Raw genomic sequence first — 22864 nt, forward strand, 5'->3', positions numbered from 1 at the left:
CTTTCTTACTAACATGAACACATTCTAAGCATTCACAACAGCCCAACTCTTCCTTATTTCTCCAGCTTTTCCTGTGAGTACACAAAAACTGATTATATAACTGAGAAATTCTTGGAGATGAGCATTGAGTCAACCACCTTATTACCTCTCTTGCAATGTTGTGAAAAGTGTTGAGGGGTAGCCAGGCGCTCCACCAAAAACTGAGGTGAGATTTAGAGGGTAAGCCTCAAATATTTTTTTAAAACTTTAAAAATTTATAAAAAATATCTAAAAATATAAATAAATAAATAAATGCTTTATTGATGAAGCAACAACCAATAAGAAATAAAAAATCTCAAATAAATACTAAAAAATATGATATTAACATGTAAAAGTAATTGAGAAACTGATTATATAGTTGAGAAAGTAATTATATAACTTCGAAACAAATTATATAGTTGTGAGAAAAACTACACAGCATATCAGGATTAAAAAAAACTATAAAAGTAACAAAAAAACTGATTATATAACTGAGAAACTAATTATATAATTGGGATTTAAAAAAGTAACTAAAAAACTGATTATATAGCTGAGAAACTAATTATATAATTGAGAATTAAAAAACTATAAAAAAGTAACTAAAAATTTGATTATATAACTGAGAAACTAAGAAAACTAATTATATAATTCAGAATTAAAAAACTATAAAAAAGTAACTAAAAACCGATTATATAACTAAGAAAGTTCATCTTCTTCTTCTTCATGCTTTACCATGGTGCCTTGAGGCACGCCTTTTGCACCTCAAGGCGTGCTTTTAACAACACTGCTCTCTTGTCTGTGAGAAGTGCTGCATCTGATTGAAAGAGACCTTGGTTCATTTTGAGGAGCAGGAAGTAGTGGTTATTACAAGAGATGGAGCTTGGGGTGTCCATATCAACTATGGTGGTGGTGTCTGAGAGAGAGGTGCATTCGATTCTCAAGAAGTCTGCATAGATGGGGTTCATTGAAGGGTTTGCATCCCCTTTCCCTGTGAAGTTGTAGAGCCGGTAGCTGAAAAATTGCAGTGACTAATACTGCGCACCTAACATGTACACATTGTTGGGATAAACCACCACGTTGGTGGTGGTTACCCATGATGTGGGTAACACTCCCCATAAAGTGCTCCTTCTGTTAAACCCATTACCGAATAAAAGGGGAACAAATGCTCAACCGTTCTCATTCGGTGATTATAAAAGGGAGGTTTCATGAGCAACCTCATACGGGGAAAACAGTGAAAAATCAAATTTGTATATACAGTGAAAAACATAGTGAAAGAGAGAAAAAGGTCGACTCACTGGTAGCATTCGGAGGCTTGTGCTTGTGGTGGTTGCAGACCAGCTGAGTTGAAGAAGACCCCTCTCCGGCAACATCCTCCGCCCTCCGGCAAATGGCCGCCTCAAGTACGCATTCTGTGTGTTTGATTTTGCAGGGGTTCAGACCGGCTAGTGGCTGAGGCACCGGCGACTCCAGACCGACGGTGCAACACGACCCAACAATGGGTTATTGGCCCACCACACTTTCGTTGTGGGGTGTGCTCTGGCCGTCTGGCATGTCAGATCGTCGTGGGGCAATTTTGCAGCCAATCGACAACAGTCGGCGACTGTCGCCGTTGGGCGATAGACAACAAAAAAAAAGTTAAAGGGGTTTCGGGTTTTTCTTTTACCTGAAGCCATTGGGATGTTGTATCGCCGGGAAACTGGAGTCTTCGACAAACGATTCGCCGGCATCAAAAACCATCTGGTGACGTGCGACATCCGGGACACTCTGGCGTCCTATTTCAGGGCAGCAGGCTATGTCGAGCGGCAAGTTTTTGTCGGTGGTGCGTCGCTGGCGGGGCTCTGGTGTACATCGCCGGCGGGACTCCTGCGTGAGTCTTCGTCAGGCGGCGTGGGTCACTGGCAGGCGACGTTGGTCGCCGGCAAGCGACGTTGGTCACCGGCGGGCGACATTGGTCGCCGGCTGCAAGATGGGGAAAACCCCTCTTTTGAGAAAAATCAGGGTTTTCTGCCCCTTTTCAGTTTTTTAATGGGTGGAACCGGATCGGGTCTGGTATTCGATTCGGGCCCGAATCTGGTTAATATCGGGTCCGACCGAATCAAGTCTAAACGGGTCTGACCTGGATCCATTATACCCGGGTCAGACCCAGATCCGGTTATTACCGGGTCTAGCCCAGATCCAGTAAACCCCGGGCAGACCTGAATCCGATTATTACCGGGTTTGACCCGGATCCAGTTAGTACCGGGTCTGGCCCGGATCCAGATCAAACCGGGTCTGACCTGGATCTAGTAAATATCGGATCTGACCCAGATCCAATTCATACCAGGTCAAACTCAGATCCGGTTACAGTCGGGTCCAACCCGGATCCAGTAGGGTCCAGGCACTATTTGGCCTGAACCGGATCAGGGATTGATTGGGCCTCTTTTTGGGACCGGTTCAGAGCCATTTTTAACTGGTTCCTTCCGGTTTCTCACCGGTTCCGAGATGATAAGACCCTGTTTTCTTAAATATAAGAAAATACAAGGATTTTTTTATACGGTTATAGGGTTTTATGAACTTTTGTTCATACTTGACCCGGTTCATAAGGTTTAGAACTGGTTCGGACCCTTGGATGACTGGTCCGGGGATGTTTCAGACCGGTTCAGAGTGCTTTAAGACTGATTTGTGATACATATGACTGGTTCTTTCAGTTTTCGAACCATTTCGAAGGTCATATGACTGGTCCATTCGGTTTACGAACCATTTCAAGATATTGTTTTTTCATATTGGCATTAAGAATAGTTAGATAACTTAGTGTTTTCATGTCACCAAAGTGACTGAAAACACGTATGTCATCAAAGAATTTTATACTATCATACAGTTTAAGTCAATATCTACATTGTACTTAGATTTATGAAACAATAAACGACCCAAAGGTAGTTTTATCGTGTTCGGAATTTAAGTAGGGTAAAATAAGGTAAATGTGTTGAGATACATCACACATGTATATCCAAAGGTACCTTGTGTTGATGATCTAACTTCACAAGAACCTTAGTTTTACCGAATTTGGTTAGTAAGCGAAGTGGTTTCGCGTGTCGGAACTCTTATCAAAGTAGGACTTCGATGACCCCTCTCACTCACCTGAAAATAAGCGTATCAAGGGCCTTTATTCTTTTGCTTTTTCCATTAAAGTTTTAGTCTCGTACGAATGCTTCTTGATACGTGTCTTTTGTCATGCAGTTTCTAGTTCTGTGATTTTAGATGGCTCTAGCGCTATACCTTTTCTAGATTGATCTAACCTTAGTGATTGGAAAAAAACTGTTCTTTTTGCATTAGGGTATATGGATTTAGATCTGGCCCTAAGGATAGATGAACCCGCTGCCCTCATTGATCAGAGCACTGCTGATCAAAAGATTGCTTTTGAGAAGTGAGAGCGCTCGAATAGGCTTAGCTTGTTGCTTTTGTAATCTAAAGTAGCTAAGAATATTTGTAGTGCTATTCCATAATGTAGAACAGTGAGAGAATTCATGAATGTTATTAAGGCAAAGTTTGTGAGTTTAAACAAGGCCAGAGCCAATATCCTGATGTCTAAGCTCATATCTATGAAATATACTGGAGGGGGAAACATTCGCCAACACATTTTGGAGATGAGGAACATAGTGTTTCAGCTAAATGACATGAAGCTCACCATCTCTAATTCTTTTCTAGTGCATTTAGTTCTAACGTCCTTACCTTTGGAATACGGACCTTTCAAAATCTCTTACAACACACATAATGATGAATGTACGTTCAATAAACTTATGTCCAAGTGTGTTGAACAAAAAGAGAGGTTGAAAGGGGAGAAGGTGCAGAGTGCACATATGGCTTCTCATACATCCAAGGTAGGACCAAGGAAGAATGCATTTAAGAGAAATGCTAGGAAGAAGCCAACTGGGGATAAGTCATCCCAAGACAAGCAATCTGACTCTACTCCCATAAGGTGCTTCTTTTGCAAGAAGAAGGGACATAGGAAGGCAGATAGAATAACGCACAAGAATTGGTTAGAAAAGAGAGGTTATTTGTCATTTGTTTCTCATGAATGTAATTTATTACAAATTCCAGAAAATAGTTGGTGGATTGATTTTGGTGCTACTATTCATATTTTCAACTGTCTACAATTGTTTCTAAGCAGAAGGAAACCAATCATGCATGAGAAGAGCATCCATTCGGGAAACAAGATGCATTCACATGTGAAGGGTGTTGGAACCTGCATGATTACTCTGGATACATGCGTAGTTTTAGATCTTCATGATGTCTTTTATATTTCATCATATAGTAGAAACTTAATTTCAATTTCAAAGTTGGACAAATTTGGATATTATTTTAAGTTTGAAAATTCTAAATTGTTCATATTCAGAAATTCAATTGAAATTGGTTCTGCATTAGTTTATGATGGTTTATATAGATTGAATGTGAAGATCCAAACTCAGGAGTCTCTGACTTCTGAATACGCATTGGTTGAAAATAAACGTAACTTGATAAATGATAAATGTTACATGCTTTGGCATCGAAGGTTGGGTCATATCTCTGAAAAGAGAATAAAGAGACTCGTAAATGAAAGGATCTTGAAATCTCTAGATTTTACCGACAATGACTCATATGTTGATTGCATAAAGGCTAAGCATACAAACACATATAAAGAGGGTGCCAAACGCAGCAGTGAGATATTGGAGATAGTCCATACGGATGTATGTGGACCATTTTTCCCTTGTTACACAAGCGAAAAATATTTTGTCACCTTTATTGATGACTATTCTCTGTATATGTATCTCTACTTGATCTTTGAAAAATCTGATATTTTTTAGATGTTTAAGGAATTTAAGAAAGAAGTAGAGAAACAAACCGATAAGGTTATTAAGATAGTCAGGTCTGATAGAAGGGACGAATATTATGGTAGATTTACTGAGATAGGGGTAAAAGGAAGAACCATTAGCGTGATTTCTCAAAGAGGAAGTCATTGTACCTCAATATACAATGTCTGGTAGTGCCTATCAGAATGGTGTAGCTGAAAGAAGAAATCGTACGCTTAAAGAAATGGTCAGAGCTATGTTGAATTATTCAACGCTTCCCATAAAGTTGTGGGGTGAAGCCTTGAGGAATGTTGTGCATATTTTGAATAAAGTTCCTATGAAATTTGTGCCTAAAACTCCTTACGAGTTGTGGATATGTAAGAAACTATCACTATCTTATATACACATATGGGGATGTTCTGCAGAGGCTAAATTATATAACCCCCATATTAAAGTCTTTGATCTAAGAACAACCAATGGATATTTCATTGGTTATCCAGAAAGATCAAAAGAGTACTGGTTTTATTACCCATCTCACTCACCACAGATTGCTGAAACGGATAAGGCAAAATTCCTAGAAGATGGTTCAATAGGATTAAGTGCACTTCAAAGCCTTGGTTTTGAGGAAGTACAAGATCCAGTTTTGTCACCTGTTAAGGAAAATATCGAAAGATATCACATTGTTATTCCTAATGATGGTGTGGTTGATCATTCGATTGTTAATGCACAAATTCAAAGTGAACTTATTGTGGACAATGCAAAAGAGCACGAACAGGATGATCAGGTTCAATCTGAGCCTGAAGAACGACCTGTTTGGAGATCCACAAGGATTAGGAGATCTGCCATACATCCTGATTATGTGTTGTATCTTCAGGAGCCTGGTGATTTCATAGATATGGATGGTGACCCGTTGACTTTTATGGAAGTTGTTGAAAGCAAACAATCTTCGCACTAGATAGAAGCCATGAAAGAAGAGTTAGACTCTATGGCTAAAAATCAAGTATGGGATCTTGTTACGTTACCTAAAGAAGTAAAACTCGTAGGGTGTAAATGGGTCTTTAAGACCAAGAAAGACTTCAAAGGTAACATAGAGAGACATAAAGCTAGATTGGTTGCTAAAGGATTCACTCAGATGGAGGGCATTGACTATAATGGGACATTTTTTTTTTGTCTAAACTAAAGAGTCAATGAGGATAATCTTGGTCGTCGTAGCTCATTATGACTTAGAGCTACATCAGATGGATATGAAAACAGTGTTCCTCAACAGGGATCTAAATGAAGAGGTATACATGGAACAACCTCTTGGTTTCTTTGAAAATGATCGTTTGGTTTGCAAGCTTAACAAATCAATATATGGACTTAAACAGGCCTCCCGACAGTGGTATATTAAATTTTCCCAAATCATTATGACTTTCGGGTTTACAGAAAATATTATTGATCAATGTATATACCTTAAGGAAAGTGGGAGTAAGTTCATTATATTGATGTTGTATATGGATGACATTTTACTTGCAACCAATGATATAAAGTTGCTTTCAGAGACAAAACAGTTTCTTGCATCACATTTTGATATGAAAGACATGGGTGAGGCTGCTTATGTTCTTGGCATTGAGATTTGTCGAGACAGAGCAAAAGATTTTCTAGGCCTCTCCTAAATATCCTATATAGATAAGGTGTTAAAGCGATATGGGATGGAGAATTGATCTCCTAGTTCTACACCCATATCAAAAGGTGACAAGTTGAGCCTAAAGGATTGTCCACAGAATGATATTGACAAAGCACAGATGAATGCTTATCCATATGCATCAGTTGTTGGCAGCTTGCAGTACACGCAGACATGTTCTCGACCAGATATTTCTTTTGCAGTAGGGGTGCTTGGCAGATTTCAGTCTAACCCAAGTTTACCCCATTGGAAGGCTGCCAAGAAAGTCTTGCGGTATTTGCAAGGGACAAAAGATTATATGTTAACCTATCATAAAGTTGATCACCTCAAGGTCATTGACTACTCATATGCGAATTTAGGAGGATGCCTCGGTAGTAAAAAGTCTATTACTGGTACGTCTTCTTACTTGTTGGGGGTGCAATCTCTTGGAGGAGTGGGAAGCAGACGATCACTACTGCCCACACCATGGAAGCAGAATTCATAGCATTGTACGAGACTACTTCGCAGGCTATATGGTTAAAGAACTTCATATCATAGTTAAAGGTAGTCGATTCCATTGGGAAGCCACTGAAGGTCTACTATGATAATGAAGTTGCGGTGTCCTTTTCGAACAACAACAAAAGTACTACGTCATGTAAGCATATGGACTTGAAGTATTTTGTTGTTAAAGAAAAAACAGAGAATCATTTAGTGCATATTGTTAATATTGATACCAAAGATATGATCGTTGATCCTCTTACTAAAGGGATAGCACCAGGATTATATTCCGAACATATAATGAGGATAAGATTGTTAAACTCTTTTTGATATATGCATATAAATAAAGTGATCACTTTCAATTTTTTATTCTTATTATGGTTGTTGTTAATCTTATAATGATTAGAGATTCAACTAAGGACCTATAAAATAGAATTACAAGGCCATTCTATTCATCAAGTTATTCCCATAAGGTTTTCTGGTTAAAGGGTTTATCGTCGAAACAAGTGGGAGAATGTTGGGATAAACCACCACGTTGGTGGTGGTTACCCACGATGTGGGTAACGCTCCCCATAAAGTGCTCCTTCAGTTAAACCCATTACCGAATAAAAGGAGAACGATTACTTAACCGTTCTCATTCGGTGATTATAAAAGGGAGGTTTCATGAGCAACCTCATACGGGAAAAAGAGTGAAAAATCAAATCTGTGTATATAGTGAAAAAGGGAAAAAGGTCGACTCACTGGTGGCATTCGGAGGCTTGCGCTTGTGGTGGCTGCAGACCAGCTGAGTTGAAGAAGACCCCTCTCCGACAACATCCTCCGCCCTCCGGCAAATGGCCGCCTCAGGTATGCATTCTGTGTGTTTGATTTTGCAAGGGTTCAGACCGGCTGGTGGCTGAGGCGCCGGCGACTCCGGACCGGCGGTGCAACACGACCCAACACACATAGCAAAAGACCCAATTGTTAATTAAAGAAAAAAATGAGATCATTTTTTTTAAAATTTGATATCATAATTTTTATGTCTAAATGGGGGACCTCATTTTTTCAAACCTGGTTTTAGCACAAACTGGGTTTGCATTAACTAGATTTTGGTGTCGTATAAACACAACACAAAACCGGGTTATTCAACTAAAACCCAACGAGCTTTAAAATCGGGTTTAGCATGTCACCCAAACTCACCCTAAGTCATCATTGGCAATTAAGATATGAGTAAATATTTTTTGTAGCCTCACTCGATTGTACATCTCTCTTGGTATATCTAGATGATAGGTAGGAGCATGAACTGAATTTGATGAAATCATAATTATAGGTACCACTGATATTTTGATCTTGCTATGACGTTTTCAAAGTCAGGATGCTATGCTAAAAAATTAATGGTGATCTTTTCAAAATATCCCTTGTTTTTAAAAGATGGCATTTTTAATTAACTTAACAACAGGAGTCCTCTTTTTCTCGACTTATCAATCAAACCTTCTTTCTAGAAAATGTTTTCGGTGCGCCACAGGTTTACACCATCAAGATTTTTGGTTCAGGGGATGGTTTACTTGTTCAGCATTAAAAAAAGAAGAAGCTAGCCAACCAAGTCATACCTTATAAGACCACTAGGTCTTTAGGTCTTTGACATTGAGGTCTTTCCTGCAAAGGTTTCCACAAGTGACTGAAGTTCATAAAGGGTGAAGGTAGGAGGTTCGAAGGCATAACACTATCAAGAGAAACTCTCCCATTTATTCTCTCAGTCAAAACATTCCACATCAATTTCTTGAACTGCACAAGAAAATGAAACAAATTTCATTAGGTCGTGAAATATCAACTATTCGGATCCGGTTTGTATATCCAACTAAATCCAAATCCGTTAGTCGGGTTCCCTAGCATAAGTGGTATCTGATTGATGATTGGAACCTGGGTTTGGTATAGAGTATTGCATTCAAGGCTGAATCTGAATCTAATGGATATTTGAGTCCGAATGCACATAAATCTTAAATTTGATTAGCTATTTAAGTAAGTCAATTGGATCCAGATTCACATTGAGCTTTTGTAATCCAAATCTGAGTCCAACCCAAAATCCGATTAGGTCAATCTGATTCGGTAATGCCTACATCCAAACCGAATCTAACCCATTTACATCCCTAAGTCCATGCATGCATGTAAGCTTACTTGGAAGGAGAGCATCACGGGCTGCCAATGCAAGAATATCAGCTCATGAAACCACACCAGGGCACTTCTTTTCAACCTGGGCCTTCACTTGATGTATGATCTCGAAACCTGCTTTTTGAAAGGCAAGATGGGTTAAGCAGACCCCTACTAGTTACACTGTACCATTGGTTTTAAACCTGCAACGTCCGAACACAAGGTGGCATGCACTAGATGCTCATTGGGGATGCCACCCTTCTCTGCCTTGAGTTCAACAATAGGGAGCCATCACATCCCTTACCACATAAAACATGCATGTGAGCAAGCAATATAACTATATAAGAGAGTGAAAAGAATATATAATATTCCCAATTAAAAGTCATCATATTGGTGGATGCCTTTATATGTATTTTTTATTTTTGAAGGAAAAATATTTTATTTCAACAAAGAATTACTATACATTATATGGGGCTGACAAGAGGTCAGGCCACATAGATTACAAAAGAGATTCAAACTGAAGGACGAAATAGTCTCTAAGATTCGGCCATTTGATTGAGATGCTTTGACGTAGTTCTCGAAGAACATCTTTGAAAGCACTTTATTTGGCATGGATTTACCCGAGTGCCTACACTCATTCCTTTGTGAGGCAAAACTCCGGGTTGAGGACACGACCACCCAGCCTTACATGCCCCAAATATGATAAAGCAGTGGCACCCCATGCACCAGAAGGATTAAATCCTGGGCCTTAAGTTTGACACAAAAGATCGGTGGTTGTCTCTAAGTTTTATGAAAAAGTAAAAAGTTTATAATTTAAACTTAATGGTAGATCTGATGGATTTTAAATCCATCGAAAAACTTTATTTGATCGTTAAATTTATTCATGCTAAATCATTGAAAAGAACATAAATGAAACTTGATGTGGAAGCTTACCTAAATTCATTGATGCTCTGGTAGATCTTTCACGGGTTTGATCTTTTAAAACCTTTATATGTGGTCTTTTATTCTTCTCTAAACCTGATGAGAGAGAGACAATTTTCTTTTTTGATGATGGAGAGGCAAAAGAGAATAGCCACTATATATGGTTTGGGGACCATAACCTAATTGTAACCACCTTATAATGTATTTTCAATTCAACTCATCATAAAATAAAAAATTGACACATGAAGGCACATGAGGTCTCTGCATATAATAAAGTCATACTATATGAGATATCATATGGCCAATTGTATGTGATCACTTTTTATGAGCCTTAACCTTAAACAACATATAATGTGTGATTAAACATATGTAGGCCCACACGATTTATCTAACAATCTTCCACTTGGGTTACATATGTCACCTTACAATCACGCATTATAACCTTATGAGCTCAAAAACATTGTCTTAACAAATGACATTTCAAACGATTTGGTCCATTGATCATGTCAACATAGAACCAAAGCGGTCTTTATTACAAATATTGTAATTAGACCCATCAATGATCACATATATTGACATAACCAAACAACATAAATCAAGTATGGATATGAAGCGTGAAAATTACATGTAATGTGATCTAAACATGCTTGTTTTCAACTGGTCTTGCCTTAATCTTTAGTGAGATCACAACAAATGAATACAAAATAAAATTGAAACCTGAACTTTATACTGAAGTATTAAAATAGAACTTTATTATGTCATAGAACGTCCAAATATAAACTCCCACTAAACCAACATATCATTAAATGATAAAATACCCATTCGAGCAGTATGCTCGTGAAAGACCTTAGATAGCAAACCTTTGGTAAGCGAATCCGCAATCATGGAGTTTGTGCCAATACATTTTATTGATATCTAATTATTCTGCACTCCTTCTTTAACAACAAAAAACTTGATGTCAATATGCTTTGACTTCGACGAGCTCATGTTGTTGTTGAAATATAGCACTGCCGAATTATTATCACAAAATAACTTTAGCGGTCTTTCAATATTATGAAAAATTTACAACCCAGTGATAAAATTGTGTAACCGTATTTCATAATTGGATGCCTCATAACATAACAGGCTACGAACTCTGCTGTCATAGTGGAAGAAACAATGAGTGTCTACTTGGCACTCCTCCAAGCAACAGCTCCTCCGACCAATAGAAAAATATAACCTAACGTGGATATGTGATTGTCTTAGCATCCAACAAAGTCAGAATCAGAATAACCAATGATTTTCAACTGATCTAACTTTCTGTATGTGAGCATGTAACCTTTTATTCTTTGCAAGTATCGCATAACTCGTTTGGCTACTTTTAAATGATTCATTCTTAGGTTACTAAGATATATGTCTAACATCCCAACAATATATAATATATTCGGACGTGTACACACTTGAGCATACATAAGACTCCCTACAAGAGTTGCATAGAAAATCTTTTTCATATCCTTAATTTTAAACTGGCGTTTGGAGTACTGAGCGAGACTAAACATGTCTCTCTTAGCAACAGGGGTGTCACCTGGTTTACAATCCTTCATGTCAAATCTATCAAGAATCATTTCGATATAGTTCTTTTGTGATAATCCAAGAATACCCCAAGAACGATTTCGATGTATCTCAATCCCTAATACAAAAGAGGCATCACCAAGATCTTTTATTTCAAATTTCTTTGTCAGAAATCTCTTGATTTCGTGCAATATGCATATATTATTACTAGCAAGTAATATGTCATCGATATATAAAACTAGGAAAACTTATTTACCTTTACTGAACTTATGGTATATGCATTCATCAACTACATTCATCTCAAAACCAAATAAGAGGACAACTTGATGAAATTTATGATACCATTGACGGGAAGCCTACTTAAGTCCATAGATGGATTTCTTTAATTTGTAAACAATTTCCTTTGCATTGCCTGAGATAAAATATTCTAGTTGCACCATATATATTGTCTCATCAATGTTACCATTAAGGAATGCAATTTTTACATCCATCTGATGTAACTCCAAATCATAATGAGTCACAAGTGTCATCATAATTCTGAAAATCTTTCATAGAAACTGGAGAGAAAGTCTCTGTATATTCAATGCTTGCCCTTTTGAGTAAACCCTTTTGTAACAAGACGTGCTTTATATTTTTTCACATTATCCATTGAATCTTTCTTGGTTTTAAATATCTATTTGTTGTAACCAATGAGTTTCACATATTCAGGTAATGGGACAAGATCTCATACGCCATTGTCTTTCATGAATTTAATATCCTCATGCATTGCATCAATCCACTTTTGAGAGTTAGAACTTTGTATAACTTGATGAAAGTTGATTGGATCATCTTCCCTTAAGTCAATATCACCCTCATGTTCTTAGAAAAAAACAATATAATCATCTGAAATTGCTCTTTTTCTCTCTATAGTAGATTTTCTTAATGACACTTGTTCTTTAGTTACTTGAGGTATTCCTTTAGGTTGTTGAGTTTGTACTCCATGAGTAAAAGCTTGATTTTGAATAGGGAGATCTAAAGCATTTTCTTGTTCTGAATTTTTTAGAACAATATCAGGAATAGAAATCTAATCATTGTCAATAATAATTGCAGGAAGATAAGCAGATTCTTCTTCAAAAGCAATGTCTTTTACCTTATCGCTCTCCCAAACTCAGTATCCTCAAATAAACAAGTGTTTTTTTTTTCTCAAAAAAGGACTTATTCAAAGGGTCTCATAAAATTTATAACCTCTAGATTTTTCAGAATATCCAACAAAATAGCAGTTGACCGTTCTTGAATCCAGTTTCTTTTCATGTGGCATGTAGGGCCTAGCCTCATCTGGACATCCCTAAATATGAAAATGCTTCATACTAGGATTTTTGTCTGTCCACATTTTATATGGGGTCTTAGTTACTGATTTAGTTGGTACCCTATTTAATACATAAGTTACAGTCTCTAATGCCTCTCCCCATAAGGACTCTGGTAAAGTAGAATGAGAATCATATTCCTTACCATATCCTTTAAGGTCATGTTTTATCTCTCAGCAATACTATTCATTCTATAAGTGCCTAGCATGGTGTATTGAGGGACGATATCATATTTCTCTAAGAATTTAGCAAACCATTGACGATGTTCACCTAATCCATCATATCTACCATAGTATTCACCACCATAGTCAGATCTGACAGCCTCAATCCTTTTGGCAAGTTGAGTTTCAATTTCAGCCTTAAATGATTTGAACACATATAATGTGTGATTAAACATATGTAGGCCTTTAATGATTTATCTAGTAGGATCACTCAAAACTGAAGAGGTCGTCATCCCGACGATATAAAATGTTGAGGCTAAGACCCTCACCCCAGGGCCTATGCTAGACTTTGACTTAGGTAGGATAGTCAAAGCTTTAGAAACATTCATATAGAAGGTCCAAATAGCTAGATAGTAGAGTGATTTGGAAGACTTTAGTGGTGCCGAGGCAAATGTGTGACTACTTGTATGTGATTGTAGAGAGAGAGATAGCATGGCCTTTACCTAGCCACCAAACAAAAAAAATGGTCATGCAGTCACGATAATGCATGTAAGATAATCTACTTAGCAAAGAAGACACGGTCCCTATCCTACCCATTGTAAAAGAAAAACACATTTTTATGGTTTTTATGGTATTGCATGCATTTGTAGTAGTAGTAGCAATGAGAGAGAGATGTCTACCTTATCAAAGCAGTCATGGAAATGCATCCTAAGGAACTTTGTAGGGACAACAGTGTTGTTGGGTATGCTGGCCCATACAATCTCCTTAACAAGGTCCTCAACATTAGGGCAACTCTTCTTGTAGAAGTCCTTTAGTTCCCCACCATGCACACCATCCACCACCATCCCAACCAAGACTACTATCACAAAGAAACCCACACCACCACCTTTCATTTTTTTAGCTTGTGAGAAAAACCAAAGCTTGATAACCTCAAAAAGAGAAAAACTAAGCTTGATGATCTTCGCAAACCACACTTTAGGCAACCCCTCCCCCTTCATCCTTTTATACATGTTCTAACCTAACTTAGGGTAGCTACAACTTTCTTTCTTTTTTAATGTCATTATGATATTTTAGTATTCAAAATGAAAGATCGCTTTCCATTGTCTCTTGCATTGGGCTTCATTCATCAGTGACTTATGAATGTCATCAAGTTGACGGTGCATCACAAGTTCGAAACCATGATGGTGTCCCTTGTTGCAAGGCCGAAGCTTGGGTGCACTCCCAGGTAGAGGGACTTCAAGGGTTTTACCAAGAAGAGGCTAGCTAATGTACGGTGGGTGAAGGGGGCTCACTTGGATCTTATTGTTCCCAAGTAGGGATGGCAGCGGGGCGGGGGACAAGGTCTCCACCCACCCACCCCGCCTTAAGATTAGAACCTCCATCCCCGACGGGGATGGATTTTAACCTCCACCCCCGCCTTCATCCTTGTTTCATGTCCTCCACCCCCTGTTCAAACGGGGATGAGGCGGGGTGGGGATGAGGCAGGGAAAAGTGGCAGGGACGGGGCGGGGCGGGGATCATGGCGTGGTCGGGGAAAAGGGTGCGTCCATCCCCGCCTCCATCCACATTTCATACCCTTCATCCCCGGTCCAAACGGGGCGAGGCGGGGCCCCGCTTTCCCCCGGTCCACTGCCATCCCTATTCCCAAGTGAGGTGTATGGCAGAGATTGAATGACCAATGATCCATTGGTTATATTCAATATGAACTAGTCTGCCCTCCTATGCAGACAATAACAAACCACAAAGCTGGAACCTTGATGCACTAATCACTGTCTATCTCCATAATAAACGGTGTGATTCCCAAGTCAAATAAGCCCAAATTCATGGCTGGCCAGCCAGGCAAGAAAATGAATGGTCAGAGTGCCCCAGTCAAACCGGTCCATCAAAAAGTATAGAGACAGGACTAAGCCCAGACCAAAACGAGCTAGGCCTCAAACCTTAGCCATAGCCTGGTTCAGAAAAGTCGGCCATGGTTCGCCTCTTTTCAAAAGGCAAGACCACCCAAGCTCAACTTACTTTGACCGGATCATCCAGACCATTGAAAATGCTGGCCCTTGAACAACCCAGATCAATGACCAGCCCTAGGCCCCGTTAGATCAAGCCCATGTCCATATCATAAAAAGGATTTGCAAGCATGCAGTCACTAGCTAGAAGGAGATCAGTATCTTTTTATATATATATATATATTTACATCGAAAAACTGCCATCAGGATGGTGAGCAGGTTGGGAAATAGTGAGAAGCCATTTTACGCCTCTTCTTCGTCTAGGGATGACAACGGGTTCGATGTAACCTGAATCCGAATCTGATTAATTAGGTTCGGTAGTCAAGTCAGGATCCGATTAGAAATTGGATTCAGGTTCAGGTTCAGTATTGAGTTTTTCATTGAAACCTGACCTAAATATGATTAAAATAGAAATTGGACTAAAACCTCAAACCCATTAAGTGTAAATATTGGGTTTTATGCTAGTTGATCCAGATTAGGTTTTAATTTTTTTCATTTGACTTTGAATTTGAATCTGAATTTGATTAGGTCGGATCCGATTCAGTTTTATTTTTTTCATCTTGATCTGACCCGTTGACATCCCTATCTCCGTCTTTGTAAAATAAGCAGCCTTGGGCCCACTGGCATCGTGCTAACCAAGAAATCTCTAGTGGGCTGCAATTAGGGTGTCAATGGGTCGGGTTTACCTAAATCCAATACGAACCAAACCCTATAAGGTCCGAGTATGGTGATAAATAATAAGACCTGATTACGACCCAAGTCCAAACCTAAAGGTTTGATTAATACATGGACCTGGGTATAGTTTGTGAAATGTTATACCAAACCCAGACCTGACCCGAGTTTCGATTAAGACCTGCAATTTTTCAATGTGAAAATAATAAAAAATATGGTTTTACTGGGTATGGTGTGATCTGGTTCATGTATGGTTTTTCTTATAGTGGACCCACTTAGATCTGGGCCCAAACTCAATACTTTACCCAAAAATTGAGTCCAAGTCTGGTTCTACCTGAGTCCAAACCAAACCCCACTGTTGACACCCCTAGCTTTGGAGGAAGGCACGGGCTCTCAACTATGTCAAAGGACACAACATTTTGAAGGCGTGTCCTTAATGAAACAAGCGGACACTGTCCGACACATGAATACACTGGCAAATAATATTTTAAGATTTTTAATATTTTACGATTTTATTTCAATAAATATGTATTTTTAACATTAAAATATCAAAAAATAGTTTTTTATTGATTAAAAAATCAAAATTGTTAGCTTTCTCATTGTCCTCCTTCGAACTTGCGAATCAAACCCACGTTACGCGTCCTCATATCGTGTCTTTGTGACAAAGACTCTTAAATGTCCACTATTTAGGGAAGGGACTCAAAAGTCTTTGACCTCATTGTGGGTAATTTGATCCGTTACCGCACCGACTTGTTTACTTGCTTTCCTTTGCCTTCTTAACGTGGGAGAGGGTGAAGTAGAAACCTATATAGAGAGAGAAGGAATCTGAGAGCATGGCGAAGCAACCACTCTCCACAGATCTCATATAATAACCCTAATTCCTCCACCCACTGATCAAGGAGAACCTCCCCAAAGCTCAATACTCGATTTGGTTGGTACCCCACAATCTCTTTCTGCGTTTTTTTCGATTCTTCTTTAATTTTGAAGTTAATTTTGCGGATTCACAAGTAGATTGTTAGATTGGTAGTTTTTTGTTTGCATCAAGATGATGATCAGAGTTAGAAGTAGGGATGGGCTGGAGAGAGTGAGGGTGGAAAACCCCAATTGCTCGATTTCCGAATTGAAATCCCTCATCGAGCACCAACTCAGGGTTCCCGTGAGCCAGCAGACGCTGTCTCTGAACCAGAACCTCTTGCTGGCTAAAACCCCAGAAACCCAATTCAGCAATGGGAAATTCAGAGACATGGAAGACCCCAACAAGCCGATTTCTTCGTTGGGCATCTCCAATGGATCGATTGTCTACCTGTACTACCAGGGAGAGCGCTCCGTCGCAGGTGCGCCCCGCATCATACCGTCGGGCTCGTTCGGTAGGAAGATGACCATGGACGATCTCATCGCCCGGCAGATGCGGATCACCCGCCAGGAGAACCCGCATTGCGTCTCGGTCTCGTTCGATCGCGACGCAGCCAATGCGTTTCAGCATTATGTGAATGAGATGCTGGCTTTCGCCGTGAAACGAGGGGGGTTTATGTATGGTAGTGTTGATGGGGAGGGGAACGTATCGGTTGAGTTCATATACGAGCCTCCCCAACAGGGGACGGAGGACAATTTGATCTTGTTGAGAAATCCTGATGAGGAGAACTGGGTGGATGCGGTGGCACTGGGGTTGGGGATGAGGAGGGTGGGGTTTATTTTCACGCAAACGGTCGGGCAGACGAAGGGCGACTACACGTTGTCGAATGTGGAGGTTCGACAGTCGGCCGAGTTCCACAGCGAGAGCGGGTTGAAGGAATGGGTCACTGCTGTGGTGAAATTGGAGGTGAACGAGGACGGGGGCGCCGACGTGCATTTCGAAGCGTTTCAGGTGAGTGATCAGTGTGTTAAGCTATTCAAGGATGGGTGGTTTGTGGAGGATTGCACAGACTTGGATCCTAAGCTGTCGCGGATGAAGAAAGATGTTGTCATCGCAGGGAAAGACACACGGGATGTGGACAATGATTTCTTCTTGGTGGTTGTCAAGATTCTCGATCACCAGGTGTGCTCTTGCTATATTTCCTACTGACTTTCTCTATGTTTTGTTTGCCTTCTCTTTCTTGAGTAAGCATCACTCACTAGTACCCAGCTTGATAATCGAAATTTTGTTGGCTTCATTCTAAAAAAATTATGTTGAATTAGAGTTATTGTGCGGTCATGGTAAAATGTCATGCTAATATTATTTTGTGCTCGACTTTTATAATCCAGAACAGTTGGTCGCTTACAATTTCCTAAAAGCAAAATATTAATAAATTCGGGTTGAACCCATGGCCTGACATCGTGCATTATTGCTGCTTTAAAGTACTGCATCAACAAGTTGTATAAAACGTCCGGCGCACACACACATCCCATAGCTTAAACGACCACCCCTCCCTGTTGATGCATCAACAGAGACTATGCTTAGCCGACTTGTCAAGTGAGAGGGAATAATGAAATCACTATAGTTATAATTGATGCAGAGAGGGGCAGTCACATTGGTTCATAAGAAGCTCATCTAATTCATGAAATAGTGAAGTAAGCTGAGTAAAGCCGAAGGCAATAGACAAGTCATTGAGGGCAAATTGTAGTCTCAAACAGGCTGGGAAACAAGTAGAAGGTATCAATGTTATTTCAATCATTCCACAATCTTTCAAGCCTTCACTTGCTATATGCCTCCAAGTCTTTATTGGTCTCCTATTTCCTGGTAGCTTTAGTAAATGATTCACATATTTGGACACCAGACCAATTGGTGATTAGACCATAAATTCTTGTTATCAATCTATGTCTGATCTGTTCATGAGATGGGCCCAAGATACTTTGATCTCTCTTGTTTCCTCTACCTCCTTTAATGTGCAGCTGCTGGATGAGCAGTCGTTTGTACTATTTTTTTCTCTGTTTCTTAATATTCAATCACCGTCCTTCAGTGGGCATGCTTATTGTGCTTTTATGATATGTTAATGATGCATCTTGTTGTTTATTATCAAACAGATTAGCAATGTCTTGTTTTTCTAAGGTGCCTTGAATTAATAGTCTTTCTTAGTGTGACAATTGTGGATTGTTGTGGCTATGATTTTTCATGTACTACTAAGAAATGAAGTTCATATCATTTTGAGGTAAATAAGATACTAGATGGTTAGAATTGCACTTCCCTGACCAAGGGTCTTAGATTCCAATCCTCTATGAACAGCATCCCACCACGGCACCTTATTAACTTAATTAAAGAGAAACATGTGAATTAGAGTTAGTACAATTTTGTTATTAACGTTGGATTATTTCAGATTTATCAAAATAAAAATGAATGGATGGATGGGGCAAAGAGATAGAACGGTAGTGGTATTTGAATCTACATTATATATATATATATATATATATATATATATATATATATATATATATATATATGATAATGAATCTATGGATTTGAATCCACATGTATGAAGATACACCTAGGTTGTTTGTAGATTGATCTCTATCAATTCCATATCCCATATCTTCATACAATAGATAGTATTGTAGAAAGGTTCATATAGTTCTCCCCACCATACTATCTCATCTATTGGATACATATATCGCAGATTCAATCCAGTATGCCCATGTCATTTAAGACTTTGGAATTGTAATCCCTTCATTTATTGGATCAAATTAATAATTTTGACTGATTGTTTTTACTTCTATGATAAGTAAAACAGCAGTAAACTAAAATAAACAGTGCAATAGCAATAAATGTGAGTATATTTGCTAACATACTCTCATAATTGAATTTTATTTTGCTTTACAAGAATCGGGATCTTTTTTTTTTTTTGAGAGAGAGAGAGAGACACAAGAATCGGGATCTAATCTCATAGAGATGACAAATCCTACTACGTAATTTTGAAACTCAATGGGATTGGATTAATTGAATCCTGATGATGATGATGATGATGATGATGAAAGAGATTATAATATCATGAATAACAATATATGATCTAATAAGATCAATTCATCATCAAGAATTAAATAGTGTAACATAGGAAGATCTTTTATCCATTCCCCTGGATTAAGGCTGTTCTTTCTAGTTGGTCCAATGTTTCAGTTGGATCGACACAGATGGAATCGTTCTTAGGTTAATGGTAGGGTAAAAAGGAAAGAGCATAAAAAAGGCATCCTTCTGAAGTTTATATGTTCCTGAGCATATTCTTGCAAAGATATTTATAAGATGCCCACCTTTTCAGCAAATGAGATGAAATCGTTCTTAGGTTAATGGGTAGGGTAAAAAGGAAAGAGCATAAAAAAGGCATCCTTTTGAATTTTATATGTTCCTGAGCATATTCTTTCAAAGAGATTTATAAGATGCCCACCTTTTCAGCAAATGCTACGTACTCCTATTTATTGACATGTTGTGGGTATATTTATTTGTAAATAGCCTCTGTAAAGTACATTATGTGCAGTTATATTAGAAACATCATATCTTCACAGTCCAGTTCTTGGCCTAGTGCAGGTATGTGGTCCCGTGATTTCCTAATTCACTAGATCACATCCCGAATCAGATACCTTTGTATCCTGCACGATTTTGTAGTTTGGTCTTCACTAGCTGTTTTTATCTTAAACCAGTTACTATTTTTGTTTTTATTTACAGGACATGGACACATTTAGGACCATATTCTGGCACAGATAAATACAAAGCTAATTTTGAGGTTAACCCTGCTTAATCAGATAATTTTATAGAACAATCAAATACTGGAGATGAACAAAAATACAAACTAGATGAAAAACTTGCTGGTTGGTTACTAGCTTTCAAGGGATTGGCAACTTTTGATGTTCCATACTTTAGTATATTTTCTTGTTACCAGCCCATTCTGTTCTGTTTGTTTCACAATTTTGCTCTTGTATTATCTGGTACTGGTATGTGGCAGCCAATTTATGAAGAAAGACTTCTAGCTTCTTTTCTTCATTTTACTCGGGGGTGTTTTGCTCTGCCTGTCATGGTCATTGCATGAGATGCTTTTATCACTTGCAGGGTCCGCTTTCATCAACCTTCCCAATTGAGAACAGGATAAACCCAGTGACCTTAAGAGCTTTGAAGAATCATCTTGATCAAACCAAACACGCCACATTTGTGAAGCGCATTTCAGATTTCCACCTGCTGCTGTTTCTCGCTAGGTATCTTGATGTCAAGTCAGATGTCCCTATATTGGCCGAGTGTGTTCAGGCACAGATGCCCGTGTCCGAAGGGTACCAACTCCTTATCGAATCGTTAGCCAATGCTGGTGGGAATTGATGCCATGGATAGATTATTATTTGGGTAGGATTTTTAAGGTAAAAATGGAACAAGTTTGATTTCTATGCCAGCATGATGTGTAATACTTTTTCTGTTAACTTGTGCTTGGTTGCATGTGAAGAACTCTTTTTCTCAGAAGAGTTTGGATGTGTAATTCATAATCAGATATTCATTTACAGATAGCAGTACAGAGAATTGCTTGAACGCATAGATTTGATCGCTTGTAATTTTCTGTGGATCTTTTGTTTTTATGCCAATTCATTTCAAGCATCAAACAGGGTCCGAAGCATGCGTTTCTGCAAGCACATTTCAATGACATACTGCATGTTTGAATTAAGTAGATACATGTAGGCTGCGACCAAGCTGATCTGATCCTCCAGACCTTTTGTGGGAATAATTCAAGCTATTCATTCTTTTCTTTGTTTAATGAAAAAAAAAACCTAAAAAAAACTTTTTGATCGTCAAGGCCCCTAATAAGCTAGTCATAACGCTAGAAATAGCAATACTAGTGTTGGGGAATCATCGGGTAGCTTACAGAGGGGAAAGGGCCTCTCTCTCTATATATATATTTTTTTTACTCAGAGAAACTGCCCTAGGCGCAGAGATCTAGCTGTGCTGGCCAATGTTGGCGTAAAACTTCGAGAGCTTACCCCTCTAACTCAGGGAGTCACCGAGCTTTAGCTTATGAAGGGGGGTGACGCCCATGGGATTTGAACCTAGACTGCCCGTCAAACGGTCTAGGCCCCATCCTACTAACCTCTCTCTCTCTCTCTCTCTCTCTTTGAAGTTGGTGTAGCAGGGTTATTTAATCTCTCGTGTATAAACTCTATAATTACAAGACCATTTTTTCGAAACACCAAAATTCACTATATTCTAAATTTCATCCTTCCTCGTCTCTCCTTGTTCCCTTCCCTCTGCGTGAACCATGCAATTTTTTCCCCACGTTATTGTGACATACTGCAAGCGTGTTGCTTTCCACTTGACGCCTGCCTGCCACGTTATGATTGAATATGACAATTGGGTCTTCTTCTTCTTCAAAGATGCTTGAATTTCTGAGCTTTTCCTTTGCTGTTTTTTCTTTTTTTTCTTTTGCATGAATCTGTTGAGTAGTTGAGGGCCTTGAGGCTTAGGCATGAAGCATTTTCTTTTTTTTCCATAACAGAGCTGGGGCATTAAGGCCCCCTCCTTTAACAGCAGTTACACAACCACCTACCTACCAGTGGGTATCGAACTTGCAACATCCCATCACATGGTGACGTCACTGACGTGCACTAACTGCTCAAGCGGAGAAACCCCCCATTGGTTAGGCATGAAACATTTGTTCTAGTGTCGGATATGAGAGGGTGGTGTTTAAACTTGATGAGGTTCCTCTTCTTTTTTATATTTTTGGGCAATGCCCAACGTGATGAAGGCCCTGTTTGGAAACTGGCCGTCGGAGGTAGCCGGAGTGGGAAGTGGGGAATACTCAGTGCCAAAGTCATTTGGGGTGGATGGGACTGTAAATTAATACTACTTGCACACAGCTAGAGTGAATGTAGGATAGATTTCATCATACGTCAGCTGATGTGATCTATTAGAAGACGGATCAAGTGATTTGACAACACATTTTTTGTATTTTGAAATCACCACCCTCCATCACTTCAATAACCACCATCTCCACTCCCTGCGTACAATGAATGGTGATGACTGAAGGGAGGGATGGTGGCGATTTCAAAACATAAAACATTTGTGTTTTGTTAAATCACTTGATCCATCCTCTGTCCCTTTTCATTAGAAGGAAAAAAGAAAAAGAAAAAAGGAATGAGGTGCTATGTCCAAAGAGTGTGAAAAGAATTTTCTGAAAAGGGGCAAGAT

General features: G+C 39.0%; 1 protein-coding gene across 1 annotated transcript; it reads left to right on the plus strand.

The window, feature by feature from the left end:
- The first annotated feature begins 16641 nt into the window (after window positions 1-16641).
- Window positions 16642-21218, plus strand: LOC149844095 (NPL4-like protein A). Its single transcript, XM_090000318.1, has 2 exons — window positions 16642-17776; window positions 20750-21218. The coding sequence occupies exons 1-2, from the start codon at window positions 16787-16789 to the stop codon at window positions 21008-21010; spliced, it is 1251 nt and encodes a 416-aa protein (XP_089856444.1). The 5' UTR covers window positions 16642-16786; the 3' UTR covers window positions 21011-21218.
- Window positions 21219-22864: the final 1646 nt, after the last annotated feature.

This window comes from Nuphar pumila, chromosome 3 (assembly GCF_984573655.1).
Source record: "Nuphar pumila chromosome 3, dmNupPumi1.hap1.1, whole genome shotgun sequence".
In the NCBI taxonomy this organism is placed as follows: domain Eukaryota; kingdom Viridiplantae; phylum Streptophyta; class Magnoliopsida; order Nymphaeales; family Nymphaeaceae; genus Nuphar; species Nuphar pumila.

Bases quoted from the DNA above. Each gene is read 5' to 3' on its own strand.
- LOC149844095 (XM_090000318.1), top strand. From the start codon at position 16,787: ATGATGATCAGAGTTAGAAGTAGGGATGGGCTGGAGAGAGTGAGGGTG. The intron at 17,777-20,749 runs GTGTGCTCTTGC...TATCACTTGCAG, and splicing joins TCAAGATTCTCGATCACCAG to GGTCCGCTTTCATCAACCTT.